The sequence below is a fragment of the Lithobates pipiens genome, unplaced genomic scaffold, assembly GCF_037356315.1.
Source record: "Lithobates pipiens isolate NorthernLeopardFrog02 unplaced genomic scaffold, aLitPip1_a1.2 Scaffold_18, whole genome shotgun sequence".
Taxonomy (NCBI): Eukaryota; Metazoa; Chordata; class Amphibia; order Anura; family Ranidae; genus Lithobates; species Lithobates pipiens.
The window spans coordinates 297,803,026-297,819,270 of record NW_027507758.1 but is presented as its reverse complement, the minus strand read 5'-3'; the positions used below and the strand labels follow the sequence as shown (position 1 = coordinate 297,819,270).

General features: G+C 44.8%; 1 protein-coding gene across 1 annotated transcript in view; it reads left to right on the top strand.

The window, feature by feature from the left end:
• Positions 1-16,245, top strand: part of QRSL1 (glutaminyl-tRNA amidotransferase subunit QRSL1) — a 65,253-nt gene that overhangs the window by 1,469 nt on the left and 47,539 nt on the right. The window contains exons 2-3 of the mRNA XM_077487169.1: positions 5,756-5,915; positions 16,059-16,157. Coding sequence (XP_077343295.1) covers positions 5,756-5,915; positions 16,059-16,157 — 259 coding nt within the window. The remainder of the gene's footprint in view (positions 1-5,755; positions 5,916-16,058; positions 16,158-16,245) is intronic.

The following is a 16,245-nucleotide window of genomic DNA, read 5'->3' as shown; positions in this document are numbered from 1 at the left end:
ACGTGGGTTACAGCTAGCATCCAAACATGCCCAAGCTCAACGCACTTCCTGTGTTGCAATGCGTTGCAACATGATGTATTGCCTAAAGATGAATGAAGTGGAATTTTTTGACACTTCAATAAAGTTGAATGAAAAAGGTAAACAGTGCAATGTGTTGTAATAAGGCATAGTGCCAGCCCTTAATGTCCCTATGCAACAGACACCAGGGCACACTTTTATATTACTGCGCAGGTTGGTGTAAACTATCTTTTAATCCTCTTTCCAGCCAATAACTTTTACTTCCCCCAACGACTAATGGTGGTTCCTGGTGTCCCATCATATAAGGTCCCCCATCAGATGGTGTCCGCTGTGTACTGCGCATGCGCAGAACACAGATTCCGAAAATAGCCGAGGATGAACGGCGCCTGCGCCGTGAGTCCAGGTTCTAGCCACACCATCCGAGTGGACATAGAGTAGGAATAAAAAAGAGCCGAGCGAGGCCGAGCCCGAAGCCATGAGGGGCCGTCTAATTTTCACAGCCCTATGTCCACTTGGATGGTGGGGCTACCACCTCCACTCACGGCGCAGGCGCCGTTCAGCTTCGGAAATTTTACGAAGCTTCTTCTGGCCCGTACTGCGCATGCGCATTATGGGGAGGACGCTATACAGTGGTGTGAAAAAGTGTTTGCCCCCTTCCTCATTTCCTGTTCCTTTGCATGTTTGTCACACTTAAGTGTTTCGGAACATCAAACCAATTTAAACAATAGTCAAGGACAACACAAGTAAACACAAAATGCAATTTGTAAATGAAGGTGTTTATTATTAAAGGTGAAAAAAAATCCAAACCATCATGGCCCTGTGTGAAAAAGTGATTGCCCCCTAAACCTAATAACTGGTTGGGCCACCCTTAGCAGCAACAACTGCAACCAAGCGTTTGCGATAACGTGCAATGAGGCTTTTACAGCGTCCTGGAGGAATTTTGGCCCACTCATCTTTGCAGAATTGTCCTAATTCAGTTACATTAGAGGGTTTTCGAGCATGAACGGCCTTTTTAAGGTCATACCACAACATCTCAATAGGATTCAGGTCAGGACTTTGGCTAGGCCACTCCAAAGTCTTCATTTTGTTTTTCTTCAGCCATTCGGTGGTGGACTTGCTGGTGTGTTTAGGATCATTGTCCTGCTGCAGAACCCAAGTTCGTTTCAGCTTGAGTACACGAACAGATGGTCGGACATTCTCCTTCAGGATCTCTTGGTAGACAGCAGAATTCATAGTTCCTTTTATCACGGCAAGTCTTCCAGGTAGGAAAAGGAACAGGAAATGAGGAAGGGGGCAAACACTTTTTCACACCACTGTATGATGGCCGGACTGAATATGCCAGAACACCGGCCCCTACTTTGTTTCCTGGACTGCAGTAAGCAGTTGGGAGGGCTCCCCACAGAGGAGGTGGAAGAACATCCATTCCAGCATCCCCTCTGTGACAAATGAAGCCGGAAGTGATGAAGATTTTGTCACTTCTGGTTTCAGAGGTGTCCTTATCTGGCTCTTACAGCCAGGGAAGTAGCTGATCAAACACAATCTGTGTTTGATTAGCTGCTTTGAAGGGCAGGGGAGACATCAGGGGTCTAATACATGATGTCTCCATGAAGTCTATTAATAGGGAATTTGTTGCCCCCTTGTAAAAGCAATAAAGTTAAAAGGGTTCTAAAGGCAGGATGTTTTGCACCATACTGCATTCTCTGCATTAAGGTTAAAAAAAAAAAAAAAAAAAAAACCTGCATGCAGCTGAATAAAAGTAATAGTAAAAAAATTTAATTAAAAGCGCCCCCATCACCCTGTGTACAAGCAAAAGTGCTTGTAAGTCTGGCATACATATGTAAGCAGTGTCTATTGCTGCAAACGATGGAGAGAGAGCAATAATTCTAGGGCTATAAGTCTCTATTCAAATCAAATATGTGTCTACCGGCGCAAAAAAATACCAAATGTTGTGAAGCACCCCCACCGCAATAATATTAATACAAAATGTATACAGTTTGCTGCAGTCAAATATGGTTCTACTTAAAAGTACCAGCCTGTGCAAAACGTAAGAAAATATGTGTTGGCTGCACAAACACATATCTTATATCATATGTCTTAACACCAAACAATAGACCACTGTAAAAAATATATATCACTGTAAAAAATATATACATATACATGCACACTAGTGTTACTATATCTATATCTATATATATATATATATATATATATATATATATATACACACACAATCCACCCATGTCTATATCTCATGTGCAACCAATATCACCATTTCTATTCAATTTAAATAAATGTTCAATGTTTATGCTGGTATATGTGAGCTAGCATGTAAATAAGTCTATCTGTTGTGTATAAAATTACTCCAATCCTCCTATTTCTTGTATCCGTGATTCTATGTATTTCGTATCCACCAATTCAGTGACAACACCACCACCATAAGGATTGGCCACTCACCAGATATTAATATAGAAAGTGCCTTTGGTTCATTGATAAGCATAACAAATCCGCTCAAGGTCTATGCTGCTCCCAGCTTACAGGTTTAAATAATATTCGCCCTCATAAAAAATGAACAGCAATCATTGAGCAGTATGTCTACACTTATTTATAAAAAAGGTAAAAACAAGTCATATCACTCACATTTCCAAGTGCCTATGAGTTGGCACTAAACTTTTCCCACAGTTTGAATGGGTTTAGATGTGTGAGGCTATCGCTGTGTCTCTCCTCTCCCGGTGTGCGTCCCAAGCCTCGCTATCGTTTTACCCGGACATGACGTTTTGTGTGTCCCGGCAGCCTCTATGCATTTCGCAAGTAAAATATGTTGCTTCTTGGCGCCTGGTCCTTGGCGCTGAAGGGGCTGCATATTTGCATGAATTGCTGTCAATACCGCTGTGCCAAGAGCGTGCATGGTGCGCGCTCCTGGCACAGTTACCCGGCACCTAACCGAAAGCTCCTGATCGCTGCTTGCTTTCATTTGAATATTGGCTGCACAAATGTTGTGTGACAGACAAATACCGTATTTATCGGCGTATAACACGCACTTTTTTTCCCCCTTAAATCAGGGGAAAATCGTGGGTGCGTGTTATACGCCAATCCCCCGCCGATTGTGAGCCTGTGGGTGGCTTTTTTAAATGGCAAAGCTAAAAAAATAAATAAAAAAAAAACACTGACAAGGCTGCAAATGACCCTGATAAGGCTGCATTGATGGGCATTTAAATGTAAGTTTTTTTTTTGTTTTGTTTTTTCCTTAAACTTCCCTCCTAAACTTGGGGCGTGTGTTATACGCCGATAAATAGGTAATTGGAACAGTCACCATTTTATTCTGCAGGACCTCTACTTTCAGAAACGATATTATGTTTTGAGGTTCTAAGAATTTTTTTTAACAAAATAATGCTTGTTTAACATGTATTTGAAATTTTTCAAAAGTGCCCCACACAGAAAATGGTTAATTAATAAAATAAAAATCTAGTGACTTAGTAAATAGTGACTCGATCAGGGCATGTAACTTGGAAAATAAAAACAGAGAAATACTGCGCTAGATAAAAACAAGCTAAACTAAAAATAAAAAGCTGCAGCAAACACCATCAAAATATCACTATGGTAAAATAAAAATAAATTGCTGCGCTACAAAAGATACATTTCATATAGTCAAATGATACAGTGTATAAATATTAAAATGTCCCAATTGAAATTAATCAAAAAAGTGTCCATATATAATTCAGTGAGCAAAGAAATGATGAAAAAAATATGATGGAGATTAAGAAAAACACTTTAGTCCAATTCGAAAGCAAATACAGATGCCCATTGACTTTAAGCTCTTTAAAGGGATAAATCTGTAAGTGAGGGTCTTTAACAGAGCGTGTGGACTCCCTCGCAAGCGGAGTCGAACTCGCAAGCAGATTCAGCCCTCTGCAGGGATGGATGGATTTCTGATGCTTCAAGTCTGGCCAGCCACTTCCGAAGATAGATGAAGAGACCCGACAGCCGAGGGCAATGTAGAGATGAGGCTCGTCAGTCCCTCGTATGTTTGGCGTCTTCCGCTGATAGACAGAAGGTCGCTCCAGCAAGAGACGGTGAGCCCAAAAGTGCGGCCAGTGAATCCACTGATCTGAAAAAGATGCACCCGGGCTCAAGGCCACGAGTGCAAGCCCTTGTACACATGGTCGGATTTTGTCCGACGGATTTTGTCCGAAACTGGTGTTGCATACACATGGTTGGACAAAGTTGTCGGAAAATCCGATCGTTCTGAACGTGATGACGTTATTTCGTTACGACGGGACTACGTTAAGGCTAGTAACCAATAGCTTTGGTCTAGGAATTTGATCTGAACATGCGTGGCACTTTGTCTGATCGTAATTCTCTACAAACGATCGGACAAAGTCCGATCGGATCATGTTGTGGGAAAATTTTATAGCCCAGCTCTAAAACTTTGTCGGTCGGATAGTCCGACGGAAACAGTACGATGGAGCCCACACATCGGATTATCCAACAACGCTGTCCGATCGGACATTTTCCGTCAGAATGTCCGACCGTGTGTACAAGGGCTTAGAGGGAAAAAGATGGACTGCAATCGTGAAATACCGTTAAAAAAGAACAAGCGGAATAAACCGCAATACATGATAAATTATGCACAAAGATAAATATTAATATTAAAAAAACAGCCACAAACACCCGTACAAAAGGGTCACATGTAACGTGATGGTGTCAGCACATAACCGCCCAACTTGGAAAATCAACCATGGGAGGTCAGGGCATCATACAGATACAGCAACTATCACTTCTAAAAAAAAGGTGGCAAAGAAGAGATAGCATACAGCAATGGAAACAGCTGTCTGACAGACACCCTTGGGTTAAACTGCTAAAACTCTCCCAGAATGGTGAGAATGACATGGGGGCTGAGTTTGCAGCCTGATCATTAGTACTTCCACTTTGAGGGCCCCTGCCCTTCCATCAGAGTGGAGGTTGTGCGGTACTATTACGGTAGTAGGCTATGTATCTGGCATTCTGAGCTGGCACTGCTGTCACCTCCTTGCAGCACTGTTCAGTTCAGCCTCGTTCTGGCCCCAGCATCCCTCTCCATTGTAAGATAGCTTGCCATTTGCTTATATTTTAGTGCTGTTTTAACTTTTACACAAATAAAAAGCATTTGGAAATGTTTAATGGATAGATTATGGCAGTGCACAGTTTTCATAAGTCTTTTGATAAAATGATGGAGCTGCCAGTGCTGACCTCCTTAAAAATTATAGTTGCTTGGCTGTTATTCTGTCTTCTTCAGATTTTTCTGAGAGATGGCATTTTGCTGAAGTATTGGCAGCCATGGTTTTCTCATGACATGATGCCATTAAAGTGACTATCAGTCACCTAAAAAAAAAACATTTAATGGCAGTTTCCTACAAAAAAAAAAGATTATACTCACCTCTCCAGTGACCTTTACTCTATTCATGCACTGTAGCCTCAGTCAGACCCTTCAGCATTCAACATTTCCAGGAGGGTTGGATTCCCATATCCCTTGCTGCAGTTTCATTCTCAGACCCCTATGCCCCTGCTGTGTCCTACACCACTGAGCCTAACCACTCCTGAGGAAAAGCCTATTGTAAATTAGGAGTCTGCAGACAGCACTGCTGCTGCTTGAAATTACTAGTGGTGCTGGTTCTGTTCATTCTGTTATTTGAGTAACTTGTATGTGTTGTTCTTTGTGTTTTTGCAGATGATTTTAGTTCTTATTTTTACTCATTCACAGGCAGCTGCTGCCTTGAGGCGTGGACAACTAAGCCCTATAGAATTGTGCCAGAAGTGTCTGTCGTTTATCAAGGAAACCAGATTTCTTAATGCTTATGTAAATGTAACTGAAGAAGTTGCCCTTAAACAAGCCACTGAGTCAGAAAAACGCTTCAGACAAGGTATAGTTCTTTATAAGGGGCACAATTAGTATGGCTTGAGAAAAGCAGTTTGCAATAGGCAGGATTGCTAATTTTTCATTATTTATTTTTTTATTTTTAGTTTTTTTACCAAAGCCAAATTGTGGGCAACAAAACTATCTATAGCCCTGCCTCTGACCCGATTAAAGGAAGCAAAAATAATTTTCACTTTACCTTTCTTCTTTATAGATATATTTGAAGTTTTAATCCCTGTGATGTTAACACACAGTCACCAACATAATTATCACTAACTGGGGCCATTAGGAAAGGCTGGAGGCGTTCCCCAGCATGTCTTCCTGTACACATAGGGTGCATTTCAGAGCTAGTGTGGACAGGGTTATGAGAAGTGACAGGGAAGGGGAGATTCCCCTATCATCAATATGGTGTCTTGCTAGTATTTATAATATTTGAAGAATGTTAAGTGTTGTCACCCTGATGCCTTGACACTGCTGCAAGTGCAGCAGAACAGAAATGTGGCTTTTCCCTGTTCAGCCCTCTCTCTCCCAATACTAGGCCCACTGTGCCAGTGATGTTGACTTTGTTGTAGCTGTTAGAATGTTCACAAAAAATATTTAGGAAATTAATTAAAGATCAACTCCGTATCCCTGTAGAAATAAGCCAAAGCACAATACTGCTATTCTATTGCCCTGTTCGGTTCTTTTAAAAACTGTGCAATAACATGATCTTAGCCGCCCTGAATAAACCTGCAGGACAGCAGCATTGCTGCTTACTCCTCTTCCCCTTGTGACATCAACACTGGCACAATGGGTTGAATGTCAGGTTTGAGAGGTTGGAAATGGTGAGTAGGCAGGCACATCAGTGTTCTGTTGCCTTGTTCAACACTGTGAGGATCCAGGCAACCATATGATCCTAGCAGCATTAAGCAAAGCATCAGTGTTTTCCCCTTTTTACCCTTTATGGCAAGCATATTATGACAGCGAGCAGAACACAACATTGCCGCCAACTTTGCAGTCTCAGTAGGCTGAAGGTCTAGAGAGAGAGGCAGGGAATGGTCATCGACAATAAAACTGTTCTGCTGTCTTGCTGAGCATCCCTCACAGATCAAAACAAGGCAACCATGCATCGGACTTGCTGTTTACTGCCCCCCTCCATCTGCTTTGACAATCTTTTGATGGCATTTTGAGCACAGAGGCGTGGGATGGTGCTGGACAAGGTGAGGCAGAACACGCAAAGCTCCTCTTAACACAATGTGATGTCAGTGTTGAACTGTGAGTGGGGCAGTGAGTTGAACGATCACTTGGAACATAAGAATCAGGCTGGGACGCTGGTCACCTAGACATGCAATACTACAATCTATGCAGCTAGTTTATAGAATCAGGATCCAGGGACCTAAGAACAAAAAAGAGGCACATTTTTCTTAAAGGTATGCCTGCACCTTAAAGTTTATTAAAAATGTGTTCTGCCCGGAGTTCAGCTTTAATGATGTATGGGGAACATAAATAACATTGTTCATCAATACGTTTTTCTATGGGTGTTGTGCATGAGAGCCTCGTCTCTCTGGGAACTCTTGTTTCTCGTTGGCTGATACAGCAGCAGGAACCTTTGGCTCCCGCTGCTGTCAATCACAACCAATGAGGAGAGAGAGGGGTGGGACTGAACCAGGTAAGTATGACATATTTATTTTAATTTAGAAAAATCTGAATCTTTGATATCTCTTTAACCACTTGCTTACTGGGCACTTAAACCCCCCCTCAGTCCCAGACCAATTTTCAGCTTTCAGCGCTGATGCACTTTGAATGACAATTGCGCGGGCATACAACACTGTACCCAAATGAAATTTTTATCATTTTTTTCCCACAAATAGAGCTTTCTTTTGGTGGTATTTAGTTACAGCTCGGAGTTTTATTTTTTGCTAAACAAACAAAAAAAGATGCAAAAAAAATCATGTTTTAATAGTTTGTTATAAAATTTAGCAAACGGGTCATTTTTCTCCTTCATTGAAGTGCGCTGATTAGGCGGCACTGATAGGCTGCATTGGTGGGCACTGATGGGCTGCATTGGTGGGCACTGATGGGCTGCATTGGTGGGCACTGATAGGCTGCACTGGTGGGCACTGATAGGCATAGTTAAGGCGGCACTAATAGGCACAGATAAGGCGGCACCGATGGGCACAGATAAGGCGGCACTGATGGGCAAAGATGGGCACAGATAAGATGGCACGGATGGGTGGCACGGATAAGTGGCACGGATGGGTGGCACGGATGGGCACTGATAGGTACCACAGATAGATGGGACTGATGGGCACTGATAGGTGGCACTGATAGGTGGCTCTGATAGGTGGCACTGCTGGGCACTGATGGGCGGCACTGCTGGGCACTGATGGGCGGCACTGGGGTGCAGCACCTTTGAGGCAGATTTTGGGTGGCACTGTGGGTGGCACTGCGGGTGGCACTGTGGGCACTGCTGGGTGGCACTGTGGGCACTGCTGGGTGGCACTGTGGGCACTATGGGCACTGCTGGGTGGCACTGACAGGGGGGCACTTACTTTATTTCAGGATGGCACTGCGGGTGGCAGGTGGGCACTGGCAGGGGGCAGGTGTCCGCTGGATATGCTGGCCGTGATCGGGACTGATGTCCCGAACACGGCCGCCGGCGATCGGCTTTTTTTTTTTCTCCTCGCGCTGTCAGCGCGAGGAGGAATACTAGCCGATTACCGGCTCCGTTTTATCACATGATCAGCTGTCATTGGCTGACAGCTGATCACGTGATAAGGGGTCGGGATCGACCCCTTACACGGATCGGTGATCAGGCGAGTCTCACGGACTCGCCGATCACAAAGCGCGCCGCGCGCGCCCCTCAGGGGGCGCGCAGGCCGCTCGTAACCAGGACTACGTCAATAGACGTAGTCCCGGAAATGTGGGTCCGCGCTATTGCCGTCATTTTGCAATAGCGCGGTACCCAAGTGGTTAAGTTTAATATTTAACCTAGTCAGTGACTTTAGAGAAGGAAGGTCATGAGGGCAGCAAGTCAAGCGAATCACGATTAAAAAATATATGCACACACAATCAGGCTTATTCAGTAAATCAGGGCCAAATAAATGGATGGTATTTAAAGTTAAGTAACCCTTTGGTGAAATATCAGGGGTCTAAACAGATCCCTGACATTTCCTTTTTTTCTATACAGATAAAGGGACTAGTGACAAAGATCCCCAATCTTTTCTCTGCAGTCTCAGCTGGTCTGCAGATGAATTAACAGAAGGCAGTCTATACAGAGACCCCTGTTCATTCACAAACAAAGGCATAGTAAACAGTTTACTATGCTTCAGTGAAGAATGAACACAGGAGCAGTCAGTAGCAATCACTTCTTACTGTGTCCTTTCAGGAAAGGAAGGGTGTCGGGAAAGGGTTCATCTGCTGGTGGCACTGTTGCTACCAGATCTATAGGCTGCAATTCCGGAGTCCACCGGCGGGTGTCTCTCAGAAGCTCATATCATCTCATGCAATCAGTCATTACCTGTTACAGGAAGTGTATTTAAACCCTGTCCATGCCTTTCATTCCTGCCTTGGTGTTTTGTCTCCATGTGTTCCTCATCCCGACCCTGCAGCCTGATCCCTTCCTACCTGCTCGCTCGGTTTCCTGTTTCCCTCTCCCTGTCCTGTCTTGTTCCCAGCTCCCTCTTCTTGATCTTCCATGTATGACCCTGGCTCTGTTATGACTGTGATTTGTTTATCCTGTTTCCCATATATACTTGGTTTGGGCAGTTGTTCATTGTGTGTCACTATTAGGCATGGGTGGCCCGAGCATTATTTTTGGCCGAACGTTCGCTGTTTGGTCGTTCGGTGAACAGCAGAACAAACGGGTCGTTTGACCATTTGTTCGGCCCCCCGAACCAACCACATTGCATTGCAAGCCCTGATTGGCTGAAGCAGTGAAAGCTTCAGCCAATCAGGGCACAGGGCACTGTCAGAATCATGATTGGACACTGTTATCCTGACTTTATCTAATCAGGGCTCATGCTCACCCCACAGTATAAAAGTATTCTTTCAGTGGCAGCCATTTTCGGCGTGGAGAGAGAGAGAGAGCAGGACTCTGTTCAGTGCTATTAGTTAGTGTGTTAAACTGTGCTGTTTTGCTTCAATTGTCAGTGTAGAATATTAGTTTGTCAGTGTAGTGAGGAGAACCATCATTCAGCTTTGCAAAATGTGCAGCTAGAGTAGGGACAGCTCAGATAGTTTCACTGTAGTATAGCGAGACCGTATCATACATACATACATACATACATACATACATACATACATTAGTGTAGAGTAGGGACAGCTCATATAGTTGTAGTGTAGTGAGACTGTGTCTGTGATCTTGACATTAGTGTATAGCTAGTGTAGGGACAGTTCAGATAGCGTCAGTGTAGTGACGGTTGAACAACTTCTATTTGATTGTGTTACTGCCAGTTTAACGCCATTTACTTCTCTTTGCGTTACTGCCAGTTTAACGCCATATAGTTCTGTGTGCGTTACTGCCAGTTTAACGCCATATCGTTCTGTACGTTTGGCGCATTATATTGCAGTATGTTATAGGAGGGCTCGACAAACCCCAGGTGCCAGGTCGCCAATGCGACCAGAAATCGCAACCTGGCGCCTAAGCTGCCACCAGCCCACTCGCTATTGATGCCCCAGACATGCAGCAGCATTAACACTGACTGCCGTCCTCCTCCCTCCTCCACACTCAGCGGCGCCGCGCTAAGTGTGTGAAACTGACAAGCAACGGAGAGAGGAGGATCTGTCAGATTTCAGCTTGATGTCGGGGTGGGCGGGACCCAGTAGCTATCAAACACCAGCCAATGGGGATCTGGGCGGGCCGCTACGTGTATGTGGCCCGCCCCTTTTCTTATGCAGCCCAATCGTTGGCTGGTGTTTGATAGCTGCTGAGTCCCGCCCACCCCGACATCAAGCTCAAATATGACATATCCACCTCTCTGTTACTTGTCAGTTTCACACCCCGGCTGGGTCCCGCCCATTCCGACATTAAGCTCAATTCTGACAGCTCCTCTGTTACATTACAGTAACGGAGTGCTCCGTGTGAAACCTGCCAGTGCCATCTGCCACCGCCAATCAGTGCCACCTGCCAGTGTCAGTGCCACCTGCTAGTGCCACCGCCAATTAATACCACCTGCAACCAATCAGTGCCACCACCAATCAGTGCCACCTGCCAGCGGCAACCAGTGTCATCTGCCACTGCCAATCAGTGCCACCGCCAATCAGTGCCACCTGCCAGTGTCAGTGCCACCACCAATCGGTGAAACACCTGCTAGTGCCACCGCCAATCAATACCACCTGCAACCACCAATCAGTGCCACCGTCAGCAGTGCCACCTGCCAGTGCCGAGTGTCACCGTCAATCAGTGTCACCTGCCACTGCCAATCAGTGCCACCTGCCAGTGCCACCTGCCACCACCAACCAGTGCCACCTGCCACCACCAATAAGTGCCACCACCAATCAGTGCCACCTGCCAGTGCCACCGCCAACCAGTGCCACCTGCCAACACCAACCAGTGCCACCGCCAATCAGTGCCATCTGCCAGTGACAACTAGTGCCACCGCCAACCAGTGCCACCTGCCAGTTCCAAACCAGTGCCACCTACCAGTTTCACCTGCCAGTTCCAAACCAGTGCCACCTGCCAGTTCCAAACCAGTGCCACCTGCCAGTTCCAAACCAGTGCCACCTGCCGGTGCCATCTGGCAGTTCCACGTGCCTGCCAGTGGCAACCAGTGCCACCTGCCAGTGTCAGCCAGTTCCATCTGTTGCCAGCCTTACTCTTTCTGGTCAGCCCATAACCCTGATGTAACAGCGTTTCAATGGCGTTATTGACTGGGTGCTCCATTGTGAGTTAGGGATAGGGGGTGAAAATGAGTGGCCTTACCCCGGGAGCTGACAATCCCTACCACTCTAAAAAAAAAAAAAAAATGGCTCCTAACTTTTTTAACTGGCTCCTAAATTCAAAGCAAATTTGTCAACCCCTATGTTATAGTGTATACGTGGAGTGTGTCTGTGTAGTGTGAGTACTCAAATTAAAGTGCGCCAAACACTTGATTAAAGTGCATCTACGTACAGATTTCAACTTCTTCTTTACATTTGCTTATAAGCACCACCCCCTCCCTCCCAATAATGTCTGGGAGGACAACAAGGAGAGGCAGACATTCCCTTGGCACTGTAAGGGGGCCAGCAACAAATGTGTCCACAAGCAAAGGTGGACGTGGTGGTCAGCCCTCAGGCAGGGCATAATTTCCTCTGTTTAGTGAGTGTTCGTGCTATCCAGCCACAGCATGCAGAGGAGGTGGTGGACTGGCTTACTAAACCTTCCTCATCCTCTTTTACACAAGCAGAGACAAGTGTGCAGTCCCCTGTAGTTGCCAGAGTGGATAAACCTGCCTCCTTGTCCACATCTATTCCTGCCTTAGCCCCAACATCAGCCATTGAGGAGTCAGCTGAGTTATTTGACCACAGCATCAGCCACTTGGTCCTTGATGATGCCCAGTCATTACTGGATTCAGATGTTGGTTTTGAGGTTGAGGATGACAGGAACATGAGCCTAGAGAGCGGGAGGAACACTGGTAGACAAATTGTCATTCATGTTCGCCAAGCCGCAGCGTATTGCCAAGTTGTCTCCAGTGGTAATGATAAGGATGGAGGCGATGGAGATGATAAGGTCACTGATGCGACTTGGGTGCCAGATAGAGCAGAGGAGGAAACTGAAGGTGAGGCAGCACAACCCCAAGGAGGCCGACATCTAGAGAGCAGCCACCCTATTCCATCACATTCTGCAGTTATCTCCTGGCCCACTCCCCAAAGCTCAGCTGTCTGGGCCTTTTTTGGCACATCTGCAGCAGATCGCACTGTTGCTATCTGCAAACTGTGTCTCAGGCACATCAAACAGGGCAAAAACGCCAACCGTTTGGGTACAACATGCTTAACAAGGCATTTAACGTCCATCCACTCAGCCCGTTGGCAAGAGTACCTAAAAGCCACACAAAAGGGGCACAAATCTGTCCCTCCTCCTTACCCACTTCAGTCTGCCCCTGCAATACAGAGTCATTAACTTTCAACAGACTCCACTGATGGGAATGATGGTATAGCACAGGGTGTCCCAGGTCCTAGCAGCACACCACCAGCTGTAGACTGTAGGCAGCAAGTTTCTCTACCCCATCTGCTGCAGCAGGAAAAAATATACAGTCCCTGCCACCCACATGCCCAGCGTCTGAGTGCAAGCTTGTCAAAGCTGTTGGCTCTCCAACTTCTGTCTTTCAGCTTGCCCCTTCCGTGAATTCGCACAATGTGCTGTACCGCAATGGCATGTTGCCAGTCACTACTACTTTTGATGTAAGGCCGTTCCATCTCTACCATCACGTGGAAGGGAATGTTCTGGCATTGTTGGGAAAGCCAGTCAGCTGTAAAATCCACCTTACTGCTGACACGTGGTCCAGCAAGCATATGCAGGCACAATATATTTTGATCACAACACACTGGGTAATGCTGGACGACAATAAGCCGTACACTCCATAGAGTTGGGCTTTATGGCAGAGTGGCCAGAAGAAAGCCATTACTTTCAGCAAAAAACAAAATGGCATGTTTTGAGTTTGCGAAAAGGCATGTGGGAGTCTCCCAAAATGTATGGGGGCAGGTGCCCTGGTCTGATGAGGCTAAAATTTAACTTTTTGGCCATCAAATAATATGCCATGCCTGGGGCAAACCCAACACATCACATCACCAATAGAACACCATCCCTACAGACAAACATGGTGGTTGCAGCATCATGCTGTGGGGATGTTTTTCAGCAGTTGGGACTAGGAAACTGGTCAGAGTTGAGGGAAAGATGGATGGTGCTAAATACAGGGATATTCTTGAGCAAAACCTGTAACACTCTGTGTGTGATTTGAGGCTAGGATGGAGGTTCACCTTTGAGCAGGACAATGACCCCAAACACACTGCTAAAGCAACACTTGAGTGGTTTAAGGGGAAACATGTAAATGCGTTGGAATGGCCTAGTCAAAGCCCAGACCACAATCCAATAGAAAATCTGTGGTCAGACTTAAAGATTGCTGTTCACAAGCGCAAACCATCCAACTTGAAGGAGCTGGAGCAGTTTTGCAAGGAGGAATGGGCAAAAATCCCTGTGGTATGATGTGGCCTGCTAGTAGAGACTTATCCATAGCAACAACTTGGAGCTGTGATAGCTGCAAAAAGTTGCTCTACAAAGTATTGACTTTGGGGGGGGGGGGGGGTGAATAGTTATGCACATTTCCCTTTTCTGTTATTTTGTCCTGTTTGTTTGCTTCACAATAAAAAAAAACTTCAATGTTGTGGGCATGTTCTGTAAATTAAATTATGCAAATCCTCAAACAATCCATGTTAATTACAGGTTGTGAGGCAACAAAACACTAAACATGCCAAGGGGGTAAATACTTTTGCAAGGCACTGTATACAGGGGGCCAAATGACACAGCACAAGCTCTGTGTTGTATAACATGCTTTAACCACTGGGCACTTAAACACCCAAACAACCAGACCAATTTTCTGCTTTTGGTGCTCTCACATTTTGAATGAAAATTACTCAGTCATGCAACACTGTACCCATATGAAATTTTGGTCCTTTTTTTTTCACACAAATAGAGCTTTCTTTTGGTGGTATTAAATCACCGCTGGGTTTTTTATTTTGTTTGTGCTATAAAAGAAAAAAAGACCGAAAATTCTGTAAAATAATGAATTTTTCTTTGTTTCTGTTATAAAAATTAGCAGATTAGTAATTTTTCTTCCTAAATTTTGACCAAAATTTATACTACTACATATCTTTGGTAAAAATAAGTACAAATTGGTGGATATTATTTGGTCTTTGTGAAAGTTATAGAGTCCACAAGCTATGGTGCCAATATCTGAAAATTGATCACGCCTGACGTACTGGTGGCCTATTTCAATTCTTGAGACCCTAACATGCTGTAAAAGTACAAATACCCCCCAAATGACCCCTTTTTGGAAAGAAGACATTCCAAGGTATTTAGTAAGAGGCATGATGAGTTTTTTGAAGTTGTCATTTTTTTTCCCACAATTCTTTGTAAAATCAAGATTTTTTATTTATTTTTTCCTTTTTTTTTTTTCACAAAATTGTCATATTATCAGTTTATTTCTCACACACAGCATATGCATACCACAAATTACACCCCAAAACACATTCTGCTATTACTCCCAAGTACGGTGATACCACATGTGTGAGATTTTTATACAGCGTGACCACATACAGAGGCCCAACATGTAGGGAGCACCATCAGGCGTTCTGGAGCACCCAGGACAATTCTAACATTTCTCGCCTACATGTAAAAATCATCATTTATTTGCTAGACAATTACATAGAACCCCAAAACATTATATAATTTTTTTTTTTAGCAAAGACCCTAGAGAATACAATGGTGGTCATTGCAAATTTTTATCTCGCACGGTATTTGCGCAGCAATTTTTCGAACGCGGTATTGAGGGGTTAAATTCGGTGAGCAGCGATGTGGGCACTGCAGATGCAGCCCACAGCGCTGCTGACACCGATCTCTTCCCCCTCCGCTGTACCGATCGGTAGAGAGAGGGGAGGGAGCAACCGGCATCATAACCGGCGTCACTTGTTTACAAGTGATCGCTCTGTCATTTTGATGGAGCGATCACGTGGTAAACGGCCGCGATGAGCGGCCGTTTACCGTGATCCGTGATGCACCCGGCGGCCACGGATGCTCTCGAGTTCGCTCTCCAGGGGGAGGGCGAGAGCAGAATTCAGTTAGAATTCAGTCCATTAAGTAACGGTCTCTCAGAGTTAAACAACCACCCTGTAGCCATTAATCGGCTATGGGCTGGTTGTTAAGTGGTTAAAGGAACAGAATCTGTTTTTGTTTTTCTTTTGCTGAGGGGGGGGGGGGGGGTTAACATGTTTTAAGGAGAAATACAAACTAATACAAACGCTTTGCAATATTCCATCACTACTAGTAACAAAAAAAAGGAGTCAAGATCAGTTTAAGGTGGATTCTGCCCTAATGACATCACATTCTGTATATGTGGAGTACACAATGCCTTACTTACAAACTCATGTCATGTTTCTTGTTTTTTTGCCTGGAAATTACATTTGTTTTTCATTGCAGGCAAGCCCCTTGGGGAATTAGACGGCATCCCGGTTGCAGTTAAAGACAATTTTAACACCACCAATATAGAGACAACATGTGCATCACAAATGCTTAAAGGTAGATTGTTGCCTCTTGTGGGGATTTGTTCACAAATGATCTTGTAAGATGATTGTTCTTAAAATGTTAATGTCTTTTTCATAATTAC